We start from the raw sequence: 15,179 nt of genomic DNA, 5'->3' as shown, positions 1-15,179 counted from the left end.
CTGGTGAAGGATCCGGAGCACAAGTCTTATAAGGAACAGCTAAGGGAACTGGGGTTGTTTAGTCTGGAGAAAAGGAGACTTAGGTGAGAACTTATCACCCTGTACAACTACTGAGGTTGCAATGAGGTGGGTGTTGGTCTCTCTTCCCAATTAGCAAGTGATGAGAAGAAACAGCCTCAAGTTGTGCCGGAGTAGATTTAGACTGGATATTGGGAAAAATTTCTTCACTGAAAAGGTTATCAAGCATTGGAACAGGCTGTCCAGGGCAGTGGTTGAGTCACCAACCCTGAAGGTATTTAAAGGCATGGTGCTTAGGGACATGGTTTAGTGGTAGAGTTGGCAGTGTTAGGTTTATGGTTGGACTCCCAAACCTTAAAGGTCTTTTCCAACCTAATGGCTCTATGATTACTTGTATCAAGGCCAACGAACCATGTATACAGACTTACTTATTTGCATATACTACAGAAGATATTGACCATAAAGAAAAAAGTGCAGGTATGAATTATACGTGCTTGTCATCAAGCACCAAGTAATCCAATCAACATACTTTCCGTAAAGCATTCATCCTGTCACCTGCTTTCCCCAGTGCAAAACCTGCAAGAAAGAAAAGAGTCACTTTATTACTGAGAAATAGCTGAGGCAGGACCTTCATAAAGCAAAGGGAAAGAACAGAATTTCACAACCACATTTAGTATCTGTTACTTCCATGCCACTGCACAGATCATACTCAGAAAATGGTTCACAGAAAACCACAGAAACCAGTAGAAAGTAACAGTTTAGGAGTTATGAATACCTAATAATTGGATGCCAATTGCTTGTCAAGTGAAACAAATACACTTTATTATTTCTTTTGCATATTTGTCCAAACTTGTACCAAATGACTTAATAATGGTGACTGTTTCAGCCAAAAACAGTCCAGCCTTCTGCTTGAAAAGAAAGAAGGGAATGAAGAAAATCTGATGCAGATAAGAGCTCCAAGACCCTAAAAGCAATGCAGACTGGGTTTCTAGTTGTGAAGCAGAGTATCAAACCCAGGTTGTACAGAACAGTGCATCTGCAAAAAAATGCATGCCTGCAGAACAGAGCACAGGGTCTGTTTTGACTGTCAGTTTGCAAACTGCTACCTAATCTCTCTGAACCCTCAGACCTACTCCTATTTACCACGTCAGCTATGGTAGTGACAAAGAGATTTCACAGCAGTCTCAAGAGTATCTGCAGTCAGCTCAGAGCAGCGCCATCAACTGTATGGAATGAGTAAGAGGATGTGACAACCATTTTCACTAACTAGTCCAACAATGTCAAGGTAGATTGAATGAAAATCATTTCATTTCAAATCTGCAGATCTACCTTCTTTGGTCTTTTGATACAAAACATAGCATCCAAATGAATACATACATAGTCTGATCGTAAATCTTACTTTTACAGATGAAACTCAAAACTCACAGATATTCAATGCTGCGCAGGAGAAAAAAGTTTTTTTTTGTTTTCTTTTGTTAAGTATTAGAAGTCCATTTAAGTCACCTTGCCTCCCAAATTCCTACAACAAACAGTGATTAACTTGGCATCTTTTACATACAGTAGATAAACATACCTGCAGCTCCTTTACCATTTCCAACAGCCACCAAGGCACGTATTGATTTTTTTCTGCCTTCCTTTGCATTCATACAAAACACATTTCTCACCTGAAAAAAAACAACAAACCACAAAGCATTCTGTGATGGCACAGTCCAATTCTTTCTGTTTGTTTGTTTGTAAAGAGATTCAGTTTACCAAAAAGTAATTAGAGGTCTGTGATGAAACCATACAATATAGTCATCTGCAAGTGGCACACTGGCTTCAAGGCATTAAATATGTAAAGGCTGCTAGAAGTCTATACTCAAACAAAGAAGTTAGCTCAATAAAGTTTCATTTAAATATCCTCTTCTGTATTTAGCTGCACAACAGATAATGGCTCTACTGCTGCCAGCTTCACATGTGATTTCAACTGTGATGAAAAAACATGGAAAAAAAATGGAAGTGACATTAATATCTCACTGCCCCCCTCACATTTTAACATATTTTAGAAGCACTCAGAGCTATTATTCAGGGCATGCTGTTGCTTAACATGAGTTATAACTTAGCACTGAAATCTACTTGCAGACTGCAGAAGGCAGTCTCATTACTGAGATGACAGCTGCTAAAAAGACTTCATTTAAGAATGCAGAAGAAATGTTATTCCATGCCTGGAACTAGAAATGTTTTCAGAAACTCTGCAAGAAATTCAAGCAGAGATGCAAGAAAGCTCTTTAGTTTGGAGTGGAGGGACACAACAACTGTGGAGATAGATGGCCTTATGGTTAGCATTCTGGAAATCTAAATTTGCTTCCGCCTCTGCTACAGACTCCCCATATGCGACTAGAGGCAAATCACTGCATTATAGTCTCCCACCTCGAATGACCGAGTATGTCACCCATGATCCTGTTCAACTGGCTCCTGTTCTAGTGTCCTTGGCTTTGTTTATGTATTTAAATAAATTCTTTACTTAAATACAGATACATACTTTCATATGTAGATTATATACTGTATATAATAAACTATACATTTATCACATATAATGTAATATACATAGTATACAAAAAATACATACACATATAAAATAACATACTGGATATTGCTTGACTGTGTCTCAGGATTACCAGTCACAAGATAAAACTTACTTAATGGTTCACTTCTTTCTCTCAGATGCATCAGGGCCTACTTTCTTGAAGCCTCAATATGATTTCCATAATTTATCACAACAGCTAAATTAAACATGCATTAGTGATACATGAATTAAGCAGTGTGCCCCCCTTTGCCCTATATGTAATTCTTCAGTAAGATAGTCTAGTTGTACTGTTATATCCCAAAGCAGGTTATTATACAATACTTGGTCATGGCTTAAACATGCTTCCTGAAATTCATACACCACCCGCCACCCAAACACCCCCTCCCACCCCCAAAAATTCCACTGACACCACAAGGTACAGGTTAGGAATGAGTACTTCTGAAAAAATCCACCCTGCTTTCATTAGAATAAAGATGCTGTTAAATTCAAGGTGCACATATATTCTGGAGAGCACTCTGAAGAAAGATCATCTTTGCTAATGGCTTATTCTGAGCTATTTTTATTTCTGCAATCTTACTGCTTACAAGCACAAGCTAAAAAAACAAGCCCCCTAAGATGAAAGTGCCTGTGGAAATAGGCTATTTACAGAAAATGCAAAATGATTATGAAAGAAGAGCGAAGCAGAGTGATCTCCCCAGGAGCATCAAGAGCATACTCTTTTTGCTTTGCACATACTTTTTGTCTTCCACTGCCAATCTGAATAAGTACTTGTAAAAACCCCAAAGTTGGCATGCATATTGTCAAAATTAAAGGACATGATGCTTGCAGGAATATACTCAAGAATTATTTTTCTCCCTTTCCAGAAGATGGCAATAAAGACACATGCAATGATTTCTCCAGAAGGCTTCCTAAAACTGCACTTGTCAGCTGTTTCTGAGCAGCTCTGAAGGAAAATGTGTTCAGTCACTCATCACAATCAGTGCTACTGCATCTCTCCTGAAACACTGTGAAGGCCTTTCAAGCTTGATCATGTACACAGACAGCTATGACTACTGAACAACATTGTCCTTAGATTCTCCCTGCAACAGCCCCATGCCTCCTCACATCAAATAAGCAATGCTCTTCTGGATGCTCAGCAATGCTTCCCTTCCATCTTGAAAATAAAGCATGCAGCTAAAAGCCTATCATTAAACTGAACTGGCATTAATTAATAGACAATGAAACAGCGTGACACTTTAAAAACAGCATGGCCTCTGAAAAGTGACTGAAACTAAGACACAATTACCCTATTTACTAGATTGCCACTCAAAGCTGGATTTAACAATTCTTTAAATTTGAAAACAGATGCATGCTCAAGCTTAATCACAGCGTACCTCAAACTGACTGTCACCCTGCATCCATTATCCAGTGGTCAGAATGCAAATTCACCTAGATCTCTCCTTTGTTCTCCCTTTGGTACCTGCCCCAGACATCCCATACATCTTGTATGATACTGAAATGCTCTCCCCCTGCATCCTGAAAATGTGTCCTATACTCCTCAGCAGTAACCTCCCCCACAGTCTGCATCATGCTCTGGAAAACCTCATCTTAACAGGTGTGACCCCTGGACCACTGGGCTAAGGCTACTCGAGTGCAGTCTAGGGAGAAGCCAAACGGTGCCTGTTTCTCTCAGTCTGTAATTTTGGTTCTCTGCCTGCCTCTGTGCTCCTCTGGCCTGTGCAGATGAGCCATCAATGCAGTTACAGCTCTCCTGTGATGGTCTTGGGAGGACTGCTGGAAGGGTGTTACTTGGGTTCCTCTACCTGCTATTGCCCCTGCACTCCTCTGTGTGTGTAGGCAGAGAGGTCTTTCATCACATAACCTAACAGTCAGTACTCTCTCCATCTTGGTCGTAAGTAGAATGATTTTCTCTCGAGGAATTTGATTCAGTAGCTGTAACCTTTGAGAAGCAGAAAGGTTAGAACCAGCCATCCTGCTCACAGTACGTTCACTCCCCAGGTACTCAAGGCAGTGGAGAAACTGCAATACAGAAAATAATTTGAACTCCTCTACCCCTCACTCATCAAAACAGATGAAAGTTTTTGACCAGGCACTTGAAGTGTTCTTCATACAGGTTGAGTCATCACAGATCTGGGATAAACCCCAAGTGCAGTTCTCATCCAAATTAATGAGCCCTATCTGCAGAGAACTACTGACTAAACTATAGTTAGTGGTGACAGTTTTCTGTCACATGTGTGAAACTCTCTCTTTTATAACTCATTCGGAAAAATAAGATAGCTCATATGCCCTACTGACACAGCGTGTTGTCTAATGTGGCTTCATACTGCAGATCACATCTCAGTACAGATCCTTTGGATTACCCCACAGTAATGCATGCTCAAAGCCACACTACATCAGAAGTGGCTTTGTTTCCTTTTCAAAGGATAATCCATCATCACGCCAAATCACTTAAAAGCTTCTGAATGTTCCAAATGCCAAATTTATTAAAGCCTGAGAGGTAAAAAGAGATTAAAGATTTAATTATTTAATCAACAGAACCAGTGTAAGGTGGCATCCCCAAATGCTCCTCCAGAGGCAGGCCAAAATACTTGAGAAGTCCAAGAACATCAGAAATGAATTCTTGTACACAGCTCTGACCTCTCGTTCTTTCCTCTAACAGGTGGCTTCAGATGCTATCTCAGAAACTGTCTGAAATCGTCATTGTCAGTCTAAAGACACTGTCAGTATCATCCAGGGAACAGAAAACTTTCTGTAGTTTTAAAAGCAAAACCTAGAGCTCCAATACCCCAAGAGTACTTTTGAGCCAATATCTCACTTGAAATAAATTATTACTCAGACAGTATCCTGTCTACCACATAATTTTTCAGTCAAAGATGTCAAACAATGGATCTCAGACACTGTAATTTCATGCATCATTTCCTTTTCACAAGCCTTTTTTAATGCACCCTTTGCAAAAACAACAGCTAGAAAACTATTTCCAATGACTCACAAAAAGAAACGAAGGGTTTAGACCACATATTAAGGACTATTCTTTTTGTTACAAGTAACAAATCTACCAAGATTAATTTTGTGGTCTTAAAACAAATATGTTCTTGTGGGGTTTTTACTACTTCATGGAAAATCGAAACTGTGGTCTTATACTCCCTATGGACAATCCCCTGCTGCAGCCAGACAGTTTATTTTTGTCTAGTACATGCAGAACAAATGACTACAGAGCGATAGTTTGTAACTCTCTTCTGTGTTCATATTCCCTACAGTTGCATACATTTCTGTGGCGAGACATTTAGGAATACTTAAGAGAGGTTCTTCATATCATTTTGACCCAACAAACCTATGTTTTTTTATCTCTGCTTTCCACATGCCAACACAGAGCTACTGTTTCTAAGGCAAGTTAATGCTCCTGCTCAGATTTTGGCTAACACGCAGCTTATACTAAGGCCTGATGTATGCCAGGAGCAGCTCCATGAGGTCAAAGGGAAAGCAACACACAGACAAATATCATGTGGAAGAAGGGCAAAAAGTCAGTATGCAGCCACTGCCACCTGCAGCTTACCATCCTCTGCAGTGATCATCCCTGCACGCTGATTGCCAGGCAGCCAAATTCAGAATGCCCTAGCTCATGGCAGTTATACAGACCAAACTGCCAAGCTGGAAGGTACAAATATGTGGGCTTACCCAAAAAGATTTTGAAATGGATCTCACAGCAGTGGGCTGCTGAGGTTTTCATGCTTCCCCTGTGATACAGGGAAGCATTGTGACAAAGAAACAAAGATAAGAACTCTTGCTGTTTGGCAACTATTTCACTCACAGCTGCGCAAGTTACAAATTAGAGAACCGGAAACAAATTAATTCACACGTTAGACTAGTCAGTACAAAGGAGATTAAGCACTTGTATGACATGTTTGCTCTCCTTCCTAGTAAGCTCATAAAATAAAGTTTCATTTCCGGAGTATGCTCCCCTTCATGAAACATTCAAAAGGGCCACTTTCAGCCCTTACTGATCTCATTTTCCAATTCTGATTGCACTACAAGGCAAGTAGTATTATAACTCAGGGTATCATGAAGCTACTTTTTTTTCACTATATTACCATGTTCACTTTGAAGAAAAACAGAATAAAAATTTATCTGAGGATGGATGCTGGAAAGCATCATTTTGTTTAAAAATGGCATATATCAATTACATCTGTAAATTTTAATTGCCACTATTATTACATTGTGTTGAACGTAAACAAGGTAGTAAATACTACCTCCAGTTTTATTCACAGAAATTCTTATATGTAATGCATGAACAAACAGGAAATGTGCCTTCAGGCGCATTCAACCTTCAACCTGAAATGTGACTTCAAGCTGGCAAGGAAAGAAACAAACAGGTAGCCCAAGTCATCTACTCGAAGTAACAGTCTGTAGGAAAGCCAGAAACAAACCCAATATGCAATCCCTGCTGTCGTTCCTTAACACTCTCTCTCGCTAGCTTTATCTCTCTGACAACTTTCAGCTCTAATTTACATGAAAATCTGACCTTGTTTTTACTCTATCCTACAAGCAGGGGAAAATCAAGTTTGCTTTTCTGTTTCTACACTATTAGAAAACACTTTATTAAACAAGTTCTCACTTATAGCAAGGGAGCACAGTTTTTTTAGTAGCACAGCCACGTCAGAAAGGGGCTTTTGTATCTTTGTCCATAAAACAGTAATTTAAAAGTGGCTTTCAGTTTCTTGCTGCAAAGTATAATTCCCCAACAAACATTACTTTAATCTCCTGTAGTGTTGTAAAGATAAAGGTAATGGAAAAGGCATACAGAAATAGCATCATGTATGCCGTCTATTTAAAATAAGAATGCTAAAAAAGATCTGTTTATTTCAAAACTCATACTTATCAGAAAATTACAAGACTCAGTAATCTTGGGCTCACTACTGGCTTTGAATATACAACTTTTTGCTGCTGCTGCTATTCTGAAAAAAAGAACAACAAAATAAACCAAAAAACAACAACCCATTCCTCTTTCTCAGTTCACACTTGAGAACCTCATATAACAGTAGAGTCTCAGCCTGCTTGTAAAAGCTGTTTTATTACTCAGATACAATAAAACATTGAAACAATTTTTATAGCACAAGGAAGTACTGCACAGCATTTTGTTGTTTAATGAATTTGACTGCAAATAATTGCACCAGCACAAAATGGCCAGCTTTAGTAAATACCTACCATAGTATCCAACTGCCAGTCAGTTGTGACATGTCACAGTAACAAAACAACAGCCACTTTTCTGCAATGCGCCCTTTCAATCAACTGAACGCACTTCCAACTGCTATTTGAAGGACCTTTAACAATATGTGTGGGTTTTCCAAACCTCACAAGAATCTACTGTGTGTACAGGTACTCCTGATCTAAGAGGAAATAAAACCACCTGTGTCGTTTTAAACCTGAGAATAATAGATTAATTTTGTGTGTTAAAATAAGAATGCATGAAAAGTGTATGGTGCACTTCAGGACATCTCATTAATGCTCACATAAATGCTCATTTTTATCGCATTCATCATTCCAAATATAATCCCTAAAATAGTACTCAATAGGAATTTGGTATATAAAAGGGATCATCTAATCCACTTGGATATGATCAGAAGATCACCATTTTTTTTTTCCAATAATGCCATCCTATAAAGGCTGTTTCAGAGAAGCCTGGACATATGCACATCAGCATATGCAATAAATGACAGAAGCATACTTCCCATTTACTATTGAAAGAAACCACTTGTGGCATTAAGTGCAAGTTTGCTACTCATTTTATTTCCTGTCTTCTCTAGGCACCAATGACAAATCTGACAATAATATATTAGAGATACTTGAGAAAACAGGAAAAATCTTGATACTGAACTCATTTGTATAGGTTTATATTCATGTCTGTTTAGATATACATGTCATATATGAACTGTCAGTGAAGGTCAGATCCTTTGATAAATGTTATCTTAAGACTTAGACTGAATGCACTCGCTAATGGAAAAGATATACACCTCACTCAAGTAACTTTGTTCTTTTGCATACCAACACGACTTTACACATTTTGTACAAGATTCTGAAAAGTTGAGCTTAAATAGCCATTTGGTATTAACATAGAGAGTCATCACAGTCAAGATAACAGAAGGGACCCTACAACCACCCATCTTAGTCCAGGTGCTGGAATGCTAAAAAATTAAAAATTAAAAAATTTTGATGACAAAAAAGTTTAAAGACAATTGAGGTTTGGCAAGAAAATCAGTACTTGGCATTTATAGCTTATTTAGAGATACGGAGTGTAGGACAAAGTTGCTCTCAGAGAGATTAAAAGTCTGAATGAGATTTTAGTATGACCACAATGCAAGATCTTCATACTGAGTAACTGTTTTCAAGCATGGCTTACGAATTAAAATCCAGTTTGTCAAACAAAGGATTTTAAAAGGATTTACATGAAGGAAAATCAGTTCTTGTAATAGTATATGACAGTGCATAGAGGACAGAGAGCGTGATCCTCGCCAAAAAAGGCATCACTTTGGTAGTAGGACACAAAGTGATATACACTGTGAGTGAAACTAAACAGAAACTCAAAACACAGATAGATTCCCTTGGAACAAACACCTCACATAGACACAGGTACAACATAATATTGGCTAAAAGTACAGGTAAGGTTTCACAGATGTGTTTGGTAAGTGAAGCTGTAGTAATGAGTAAAGTGATGAACAGTCATCTCTATGCATATAAAACTATGTAACAACTCATCAGACAGACAATTTCATAGTGATAAAAGCCTGTCAATGCTCATATTAAGCAAAGACACATGATGTGCATCTATCACAGAATGTATATTGATTCAGGTTAAGACCTTGGCTCTCAGATGATAATTAGAAATGAGAGGTGTCTCTTTCTCCAAGCAGCAGCTAGACTAGTATAGTTTTTCAATAATAAAGCAGTTAAATATTAATTGCAAATGAAGGTTCTGATAACAATCCTGAAAGGAACATAAATTAAACAGGCAATTTCAGCTGTAGGTAAGGAAACAACAGGAGAATGTTCTAAAGTGACAAGTTTACACAATTAGTCATAGCCAACATGGGTTCACAAGGGGAAAAGTCATCTTTAACTAACTTAATTTCCTTTTATGATAAGGTCACCCATCTAGTTGACCAAGGGAAGCCAACAGATGTGGGGTTTTGTTTGATTTTAGCAAAGCTTCTGAAATTGTCTCTCCCAGTATCTATATGGACAAGATGTCCAGCATACAGCTAGACATGTCTATAAATTGGGTTAACAACTAGCTGGTAAGTAACTGGCTCAAAGGGTTACAGTAAATGGGGTTACATCAGGCTGCCAGCCTATCACCAGTGGGTTCAGTTTTAGAGCTAGCACTCTAGTATGTGGATGCAGGATTGGAATGCGCATTAGGAAAATTTGCCATTGATGCTAAATTAGGAGGAACTGTGGACTTCCTCATAGGTAGAGTGACCTTATAGTGAGATATGGATATAGAGCTGGACCACAATTGATCATATGAAATTTAACAGTATCTCCCAGAAGATAGAATAAGTTAAAACATCTAGGACAAGTGAGTTTTATTACTTGAGAGGCACACAAAATGGGATCTCCATTCTAATTACTCTCTGCCCTGTGCAACTGCTCCCCCCCTCTTTAATTCTTTGTTCTACAGGCAGAGTTATATAACTTCCTAACTGTAGTTTTGACTGAGAAATAACCCTACCTCTTTACTGTGGTAATGTTTTCCCTCTTATGGTTGTTTGTGAACCATTAAAGCTTTATTTACAGACATTTGCCATTTCAGAGATACTCAAAACCACCTTTTAATTATATATCATTTGCTCAACAAAGAAGATAAGGCTCCAGTGAAAAGAATGACCATTGATACAAAATACCAGACTAATTCCTATTGCTGTAAGATAGACTTGGCAAAGGCTACTTAAATAACTGCAAGCTCAATATAAAATAGTGACAATTATCTGAAGTCCTTAAAAAGATTTGTAATGCTTACCTCAATGACTCTTGTTTCAAAATCTTCGTAAGTTTCTGTTGGGAGAAAAATAGGGCATTACATTTGCTTGTGTTACTTATCTAACAGCACAGCTCTCTGCAGGTGGTATAATTTAAAAAGGACACAATTTTTATGTAACTGTAATTTATAAATTAATCTCAGCAGCAAGTAGAAAAGGTGATAATAATTTGAACAAACGTATCTAAAGTGAGCTTTATTAGTTGCTTCCGTTTAAAAAGACCTCAAATACGTTTTTTTACTTGACATCATTCACTCAATCATTCAATCTTTTAGAATAAGGCCAGTGAAAAGCAGCATATAGCTCATATTTATAAAACATAGGTTTGGGTTTTATTAATCTCTTCAGTAAAATCCACTTATGTAAAGAAAACTAGTTAAAAAAATCCAGTTAAATGGTAACTTCTCAGAAGTTTAATACCACTTGTTATTACAATACAGCTTGTTATAATTAAGAGATAACAACTGCTAAATGCATTCATTGTGCTCCATTAGGGACCCCAACCTCCAACTGCAATCAGTATCTGATGTTTTTAAGTACCACACATGCAGAGAATTAAGATGGAAACAGTCTCCAAGGACTGTCCCATCTAAATAACCAGAGAAGCACACAGGAAGAAAAATAATCACTTTTTAAATGGTAGAGCAAGACATACAAATTTAACTGCTTCCTCTGAACACCACAAAGAAAACAAAGCTGACAAAAAACTGAGACATCCTCAGAATCTGTTGAGCATTTTTATCAGAAGCTAAGCTATACATCCTTCTTTTGGAAATCACTGCAACTCACCACTTACACTGAAGCATTTTTGTTATATTATATCTGATATTCTTCCTCATTCTTTACAGCTGCAGAAATGCTTTGAAAAATAACCATCCACAGCATGTTACGAAAACAATGTTTTGGGTTTTCACTGGCTGGTAGAGTAAACTGCCTTCCTTCCCAAAATACTGCTCTAAAACTGCAAATGAACCCCAAATTTCATACCCACCGAGCAAAGGCTGTAAATGGTTAAAAAGAAAAAAGTAAATCACCAAATGGGTCACTTCCATAATGACCTAAGTATTATCCAATATTATTCAGAATATTCTGAAACTTGTATCAGCAGACAATCAGCAGGGATTAAAAGAAATAGCAAGCATTTCTTAATACATATTTCTGTGAAGTACCAAGAAGGGGAGGATAATATAAAACAATATACAGCCACTTCAAATAGTCATGTATCACATAGCCAGACCTTTTTTCCTCCCTTTCAATTTCAAATTCTGCCTGAAAAAAATGTCTTTGCAATCAAAGACAATTACAGCACCATTTATTTTGTCTAGTAATAATTAAGGCATTTTGTACTGTAAAATAAAGATCACTTCTATGTCACATCTATGTTCAAGTCTTTTCATCACAGTGCTAATGAAACACCAAACGCAGAGTTCAGGTGTACATTATATATTCAGCCCTAAGTGGTAAACTTTCCACTGCACTGAAAGTTACTAAGTTTCTGCTCTGTCATTAGAAGAAACTTTAAATTAAGATGTTTTTGAAATGTCCTACAACCTTGCAGGGAGAAGAATGGGAGAAGAGCAAGAATACTGGAGAGCTGTGGGAATGACGTGTACTGCCTTCAAAGGCAGTAAGTCAAACAGGAGAGCACAAAACCGTGCACTGCGGTCCACTCAGATCCTCTCCGTAGGCCTTCACCCTGACACATACTGTAAGAATTGTCAGCAAGCAAATCCCTTAGGCTTGGCTTTCAGCAGTTCCATCAGCATTTCTCAAACTCCATTTTAGAGAAGCAGGAAAAAAGGCTGCATATCACGGATACTGCCAAAAAGATCCCATCTTCTCTGAGTTTCTGTTTCAAAACCTGATGACCACACAAACACCTGAATATAAATTGAAAATATATTTGTTTCCTTTCATGCAATTGAGAGCATACTTATATTTGATCTGTATTTTAACATAGATGCATTTTCCAAAAGGAGTATCCTATTATCAACTTCGTTGTGGGAAAAATTAGTGACTTTGAAAGCAACAAAGTAAAATGCAACATCTTGGTATAAGAAGCAGAACAGACAAGAGACCCTTCCAACCTCCCGCTTTTCCAATTTATCTCATGAACAAGAGCATTTCAGTGGAACACAGGAGACCAGTGTTAATTAAAACAGATAATACTTATTTGGTGTAGCTACAGTGAGATTTTGGATAAAAGCTGAAAACAGTAAAATGGTGAAGAACGATAAAGAACTGGAGACTCACTCCTTCACCAACACTGCTTTATCATTTATGCATAACCTCCAAGGCAATTATAAACACAATCCCCAAGACAATTATAAACACAATCATTCCTGCGTAATTTAGAGATCTGTTAATCTACAAGAAGCAGAGTTCTAGCTCACAGCATACGAATATCAGCAGGTACCCTGTTTCCTCTCTGAAGCCTCTTCAGTTGCAAAGACATACTGTAAACTTGAAAGAAAATTGATTTTCTTTCCAACAGAACAATACTGTTCTATCTCTGCTCCTAGTTAGCACAATAATTAGAGGTGCAATGGAGGAAGATTCCTCTGAAAGAATGAAGCATATATAATCACAGTATGTCCCCAGTTATCTCTTTCTTTTTAACATACTGGTCAATTTCAACCAAATTTGTCAGATGTTGAAGGCTAACAACACTGAGGTTTCTACAAGCTTCTTGGACCTGTTTTCACTGGAAAATATGAATGCTGCTGAAGGGAAGCTGCAGCTTATGCTCAACCTCCGATTGTATTAGAGATTCTAGTATCAGAATACTACGAAGGGCTGAACTGCAGAATCTCAGAACTCATTCTTGCTTAGACAACAGAGAATCCATGCCATAGTCTCAGGCCAAAAGGATTCATTTGGTTTATTCCTCCTAACACCTTCACAGTGTCAATGTCCCAAATCCCCTGCAAAATCATTAATTATCTGAATAAAAAGATGCAGAAAGAACTACAGGGAGCAGAAAATCCTCAAAATTTGTAGCAGATTAAAAGGAAATCAGTGCATATTGATCAGAAACTGCTTTTTTCTCAAGCAAATTTATAATATAAATTGACAAGCTTGATTTGCCTATTTTGACTGTACTACCCTTTCCTCTTTTTGGCACAACTTTACTACAGCTTCCACACAGCCAACTTTAATGCAAGCAATCAACACCAATAGTATCAGCCAAAAGCAAAATCAATAAAAACACCGGAAGATAAAATTCTAATGTGCATAAATGGTGTTTGCAACAGCTGCCACTTCTTTTAGTGGAATAAACTACTTGAAAATAGATTTAAATTTTAAAACAACACAGTCTTGTGTTCAAAGCATGAAACTAGAAATATAAAGTTTTCTCAACTTTCTATATATTCCACCACTGAATTATGGGGAATTTGGAACAATTCATTAATTTCTCAAATCACCTATTTTTCAGTTGTAAGATTCTGTGACAGTTGTCAAGTCCATTGTTACGTCACTGCCTTCCGTGGAATATTTGCTGTCAAGGTAATAAAATGAAACACGGGGAAGTAATTATAGGAAACCTTTCATTTGTATACTAAAGCACTACGCTGATATTAAAATAGAATTAACTGCTCTTAAAACTGAAGACAATTAAATATTTGAACAGATTGGCAGGCAAACTCTCCTTAAATGCACAAGGTAAACCTGAGGGAAACCATGTATCTCAGGCACTACAGCGACACAAGCCACAAAAACATCTGTACCAGCTACAGGAATGGAAAACCTGAGAAGGGAACAAAGAAGTAGTAGATAATAATAATGGCATTAGCTTATAAAGCATAAAGGACAAAAGCAATAGATCGCACTGGAAAGACAATGCTCTCACTACCTTATGGCTCAGTTCAAAGCATGGCTGAATTTTTAGTTAATGTCCAATAGAACGTAACCAGGTAATATTCACAGACAGAAAAGAAATTAACACACAGCATCAGGCAGATTGGGGCACAAAGGTGACTGCAAGATGAGACAACAATATAATTCTGATTATATGCAGGTAAGTTCCCATTTATATTGACTTGTTTCAACATATGTTCCAAGATCTAAGCTTACACTGGGAGAACATATTCCTAGGCAAAAATAGCTCCAAAAATATGAACAAGCTTAACACTCACAATGACTGCAACAACCCTGAAACAACAGCGCTAGGAAAAAAAATAAAAATCAACTGTCTTAGGTCATCTTACTAGAAAAGCCTAAAGAAAGGCAACAATAAACATAAAAGCATCATTAACCGCATTACAAGAAAAACTCAGCTGAGTAACAACTCATTTCCATATTTAATCAGTTGAAAAGGATTAGGTTTCTAAATGTTAAACAAAGCTGCTATAGAATTTCTAGTGGTTTGAATCAGAGCATTGTAAAAAAAAGTTAAGGTCATCACTCTAGGCATAGGACTTCTAGTTTCACTGTATTTAACCAACAGCAAATAAATATATTCTACTAGCTACATTCAAACTACATCATCTTTAACCACATTTCGTTATCTGAACTAGGACAAAAAGCCCGATTAATCCCACAGGATCCTTTAAGAAGCTACA

The 15,179-nt window shown here is 37.5% G+C and overlaps 1 protein-coding gene across 3 annotated transcripts in view; it reads right to left on the bottom strand.

The window, feature by feature from the left end:
* The window catches only part of MRPS5 (mitochondrial ribosomal protein S5), a 288,002-nt gene that overhangs the window by 9,310 nt on the left and 263,513 nt on the right, over positions 1-15,179 (bottom strand). For all 3 annotated transcript variants that reach the window (XM_061350357.1, XM_061350356.1, XM_061350358.1), the window contains 3 exons: positions 10,599-10,633; positions 1,592-1,682; positions 548-594 (listed from right to left, as the gene is read on the bottom strand). In XM_061350357.1, coding sequence (XP_061206341.1) covers positions 548-594; positions 1,592-1,682; positions 10,599-10,633 — 173 coding nt within the window. The remainder of the gene's footprint in view (positions 1-547; positions 595-1,591; positions 1,683-10,598; positions 10,634-15,179) is intronic.

This window comes from Neopsephotus bourkii, unplaced genomic scaffold (assembly GCF_033783945.1).
Source record: "Neopsephotus bourkii isolate Nb327-2 ecotype Australia unplaced genomic scaffold, CSIRO-AGI_Nbou_v1 NB_481, whole genome shotgun sequence".
Taxonomy (NCBI): Eukaryota; Metazoa; Chordata; class Aves; order Psittaciformes; family Psittacidae; genus Neopsephotus; species Neopsephotus bourkii.
This window is presented reverse-complemented; position numbering and strand designations above follow the sequence as displayed.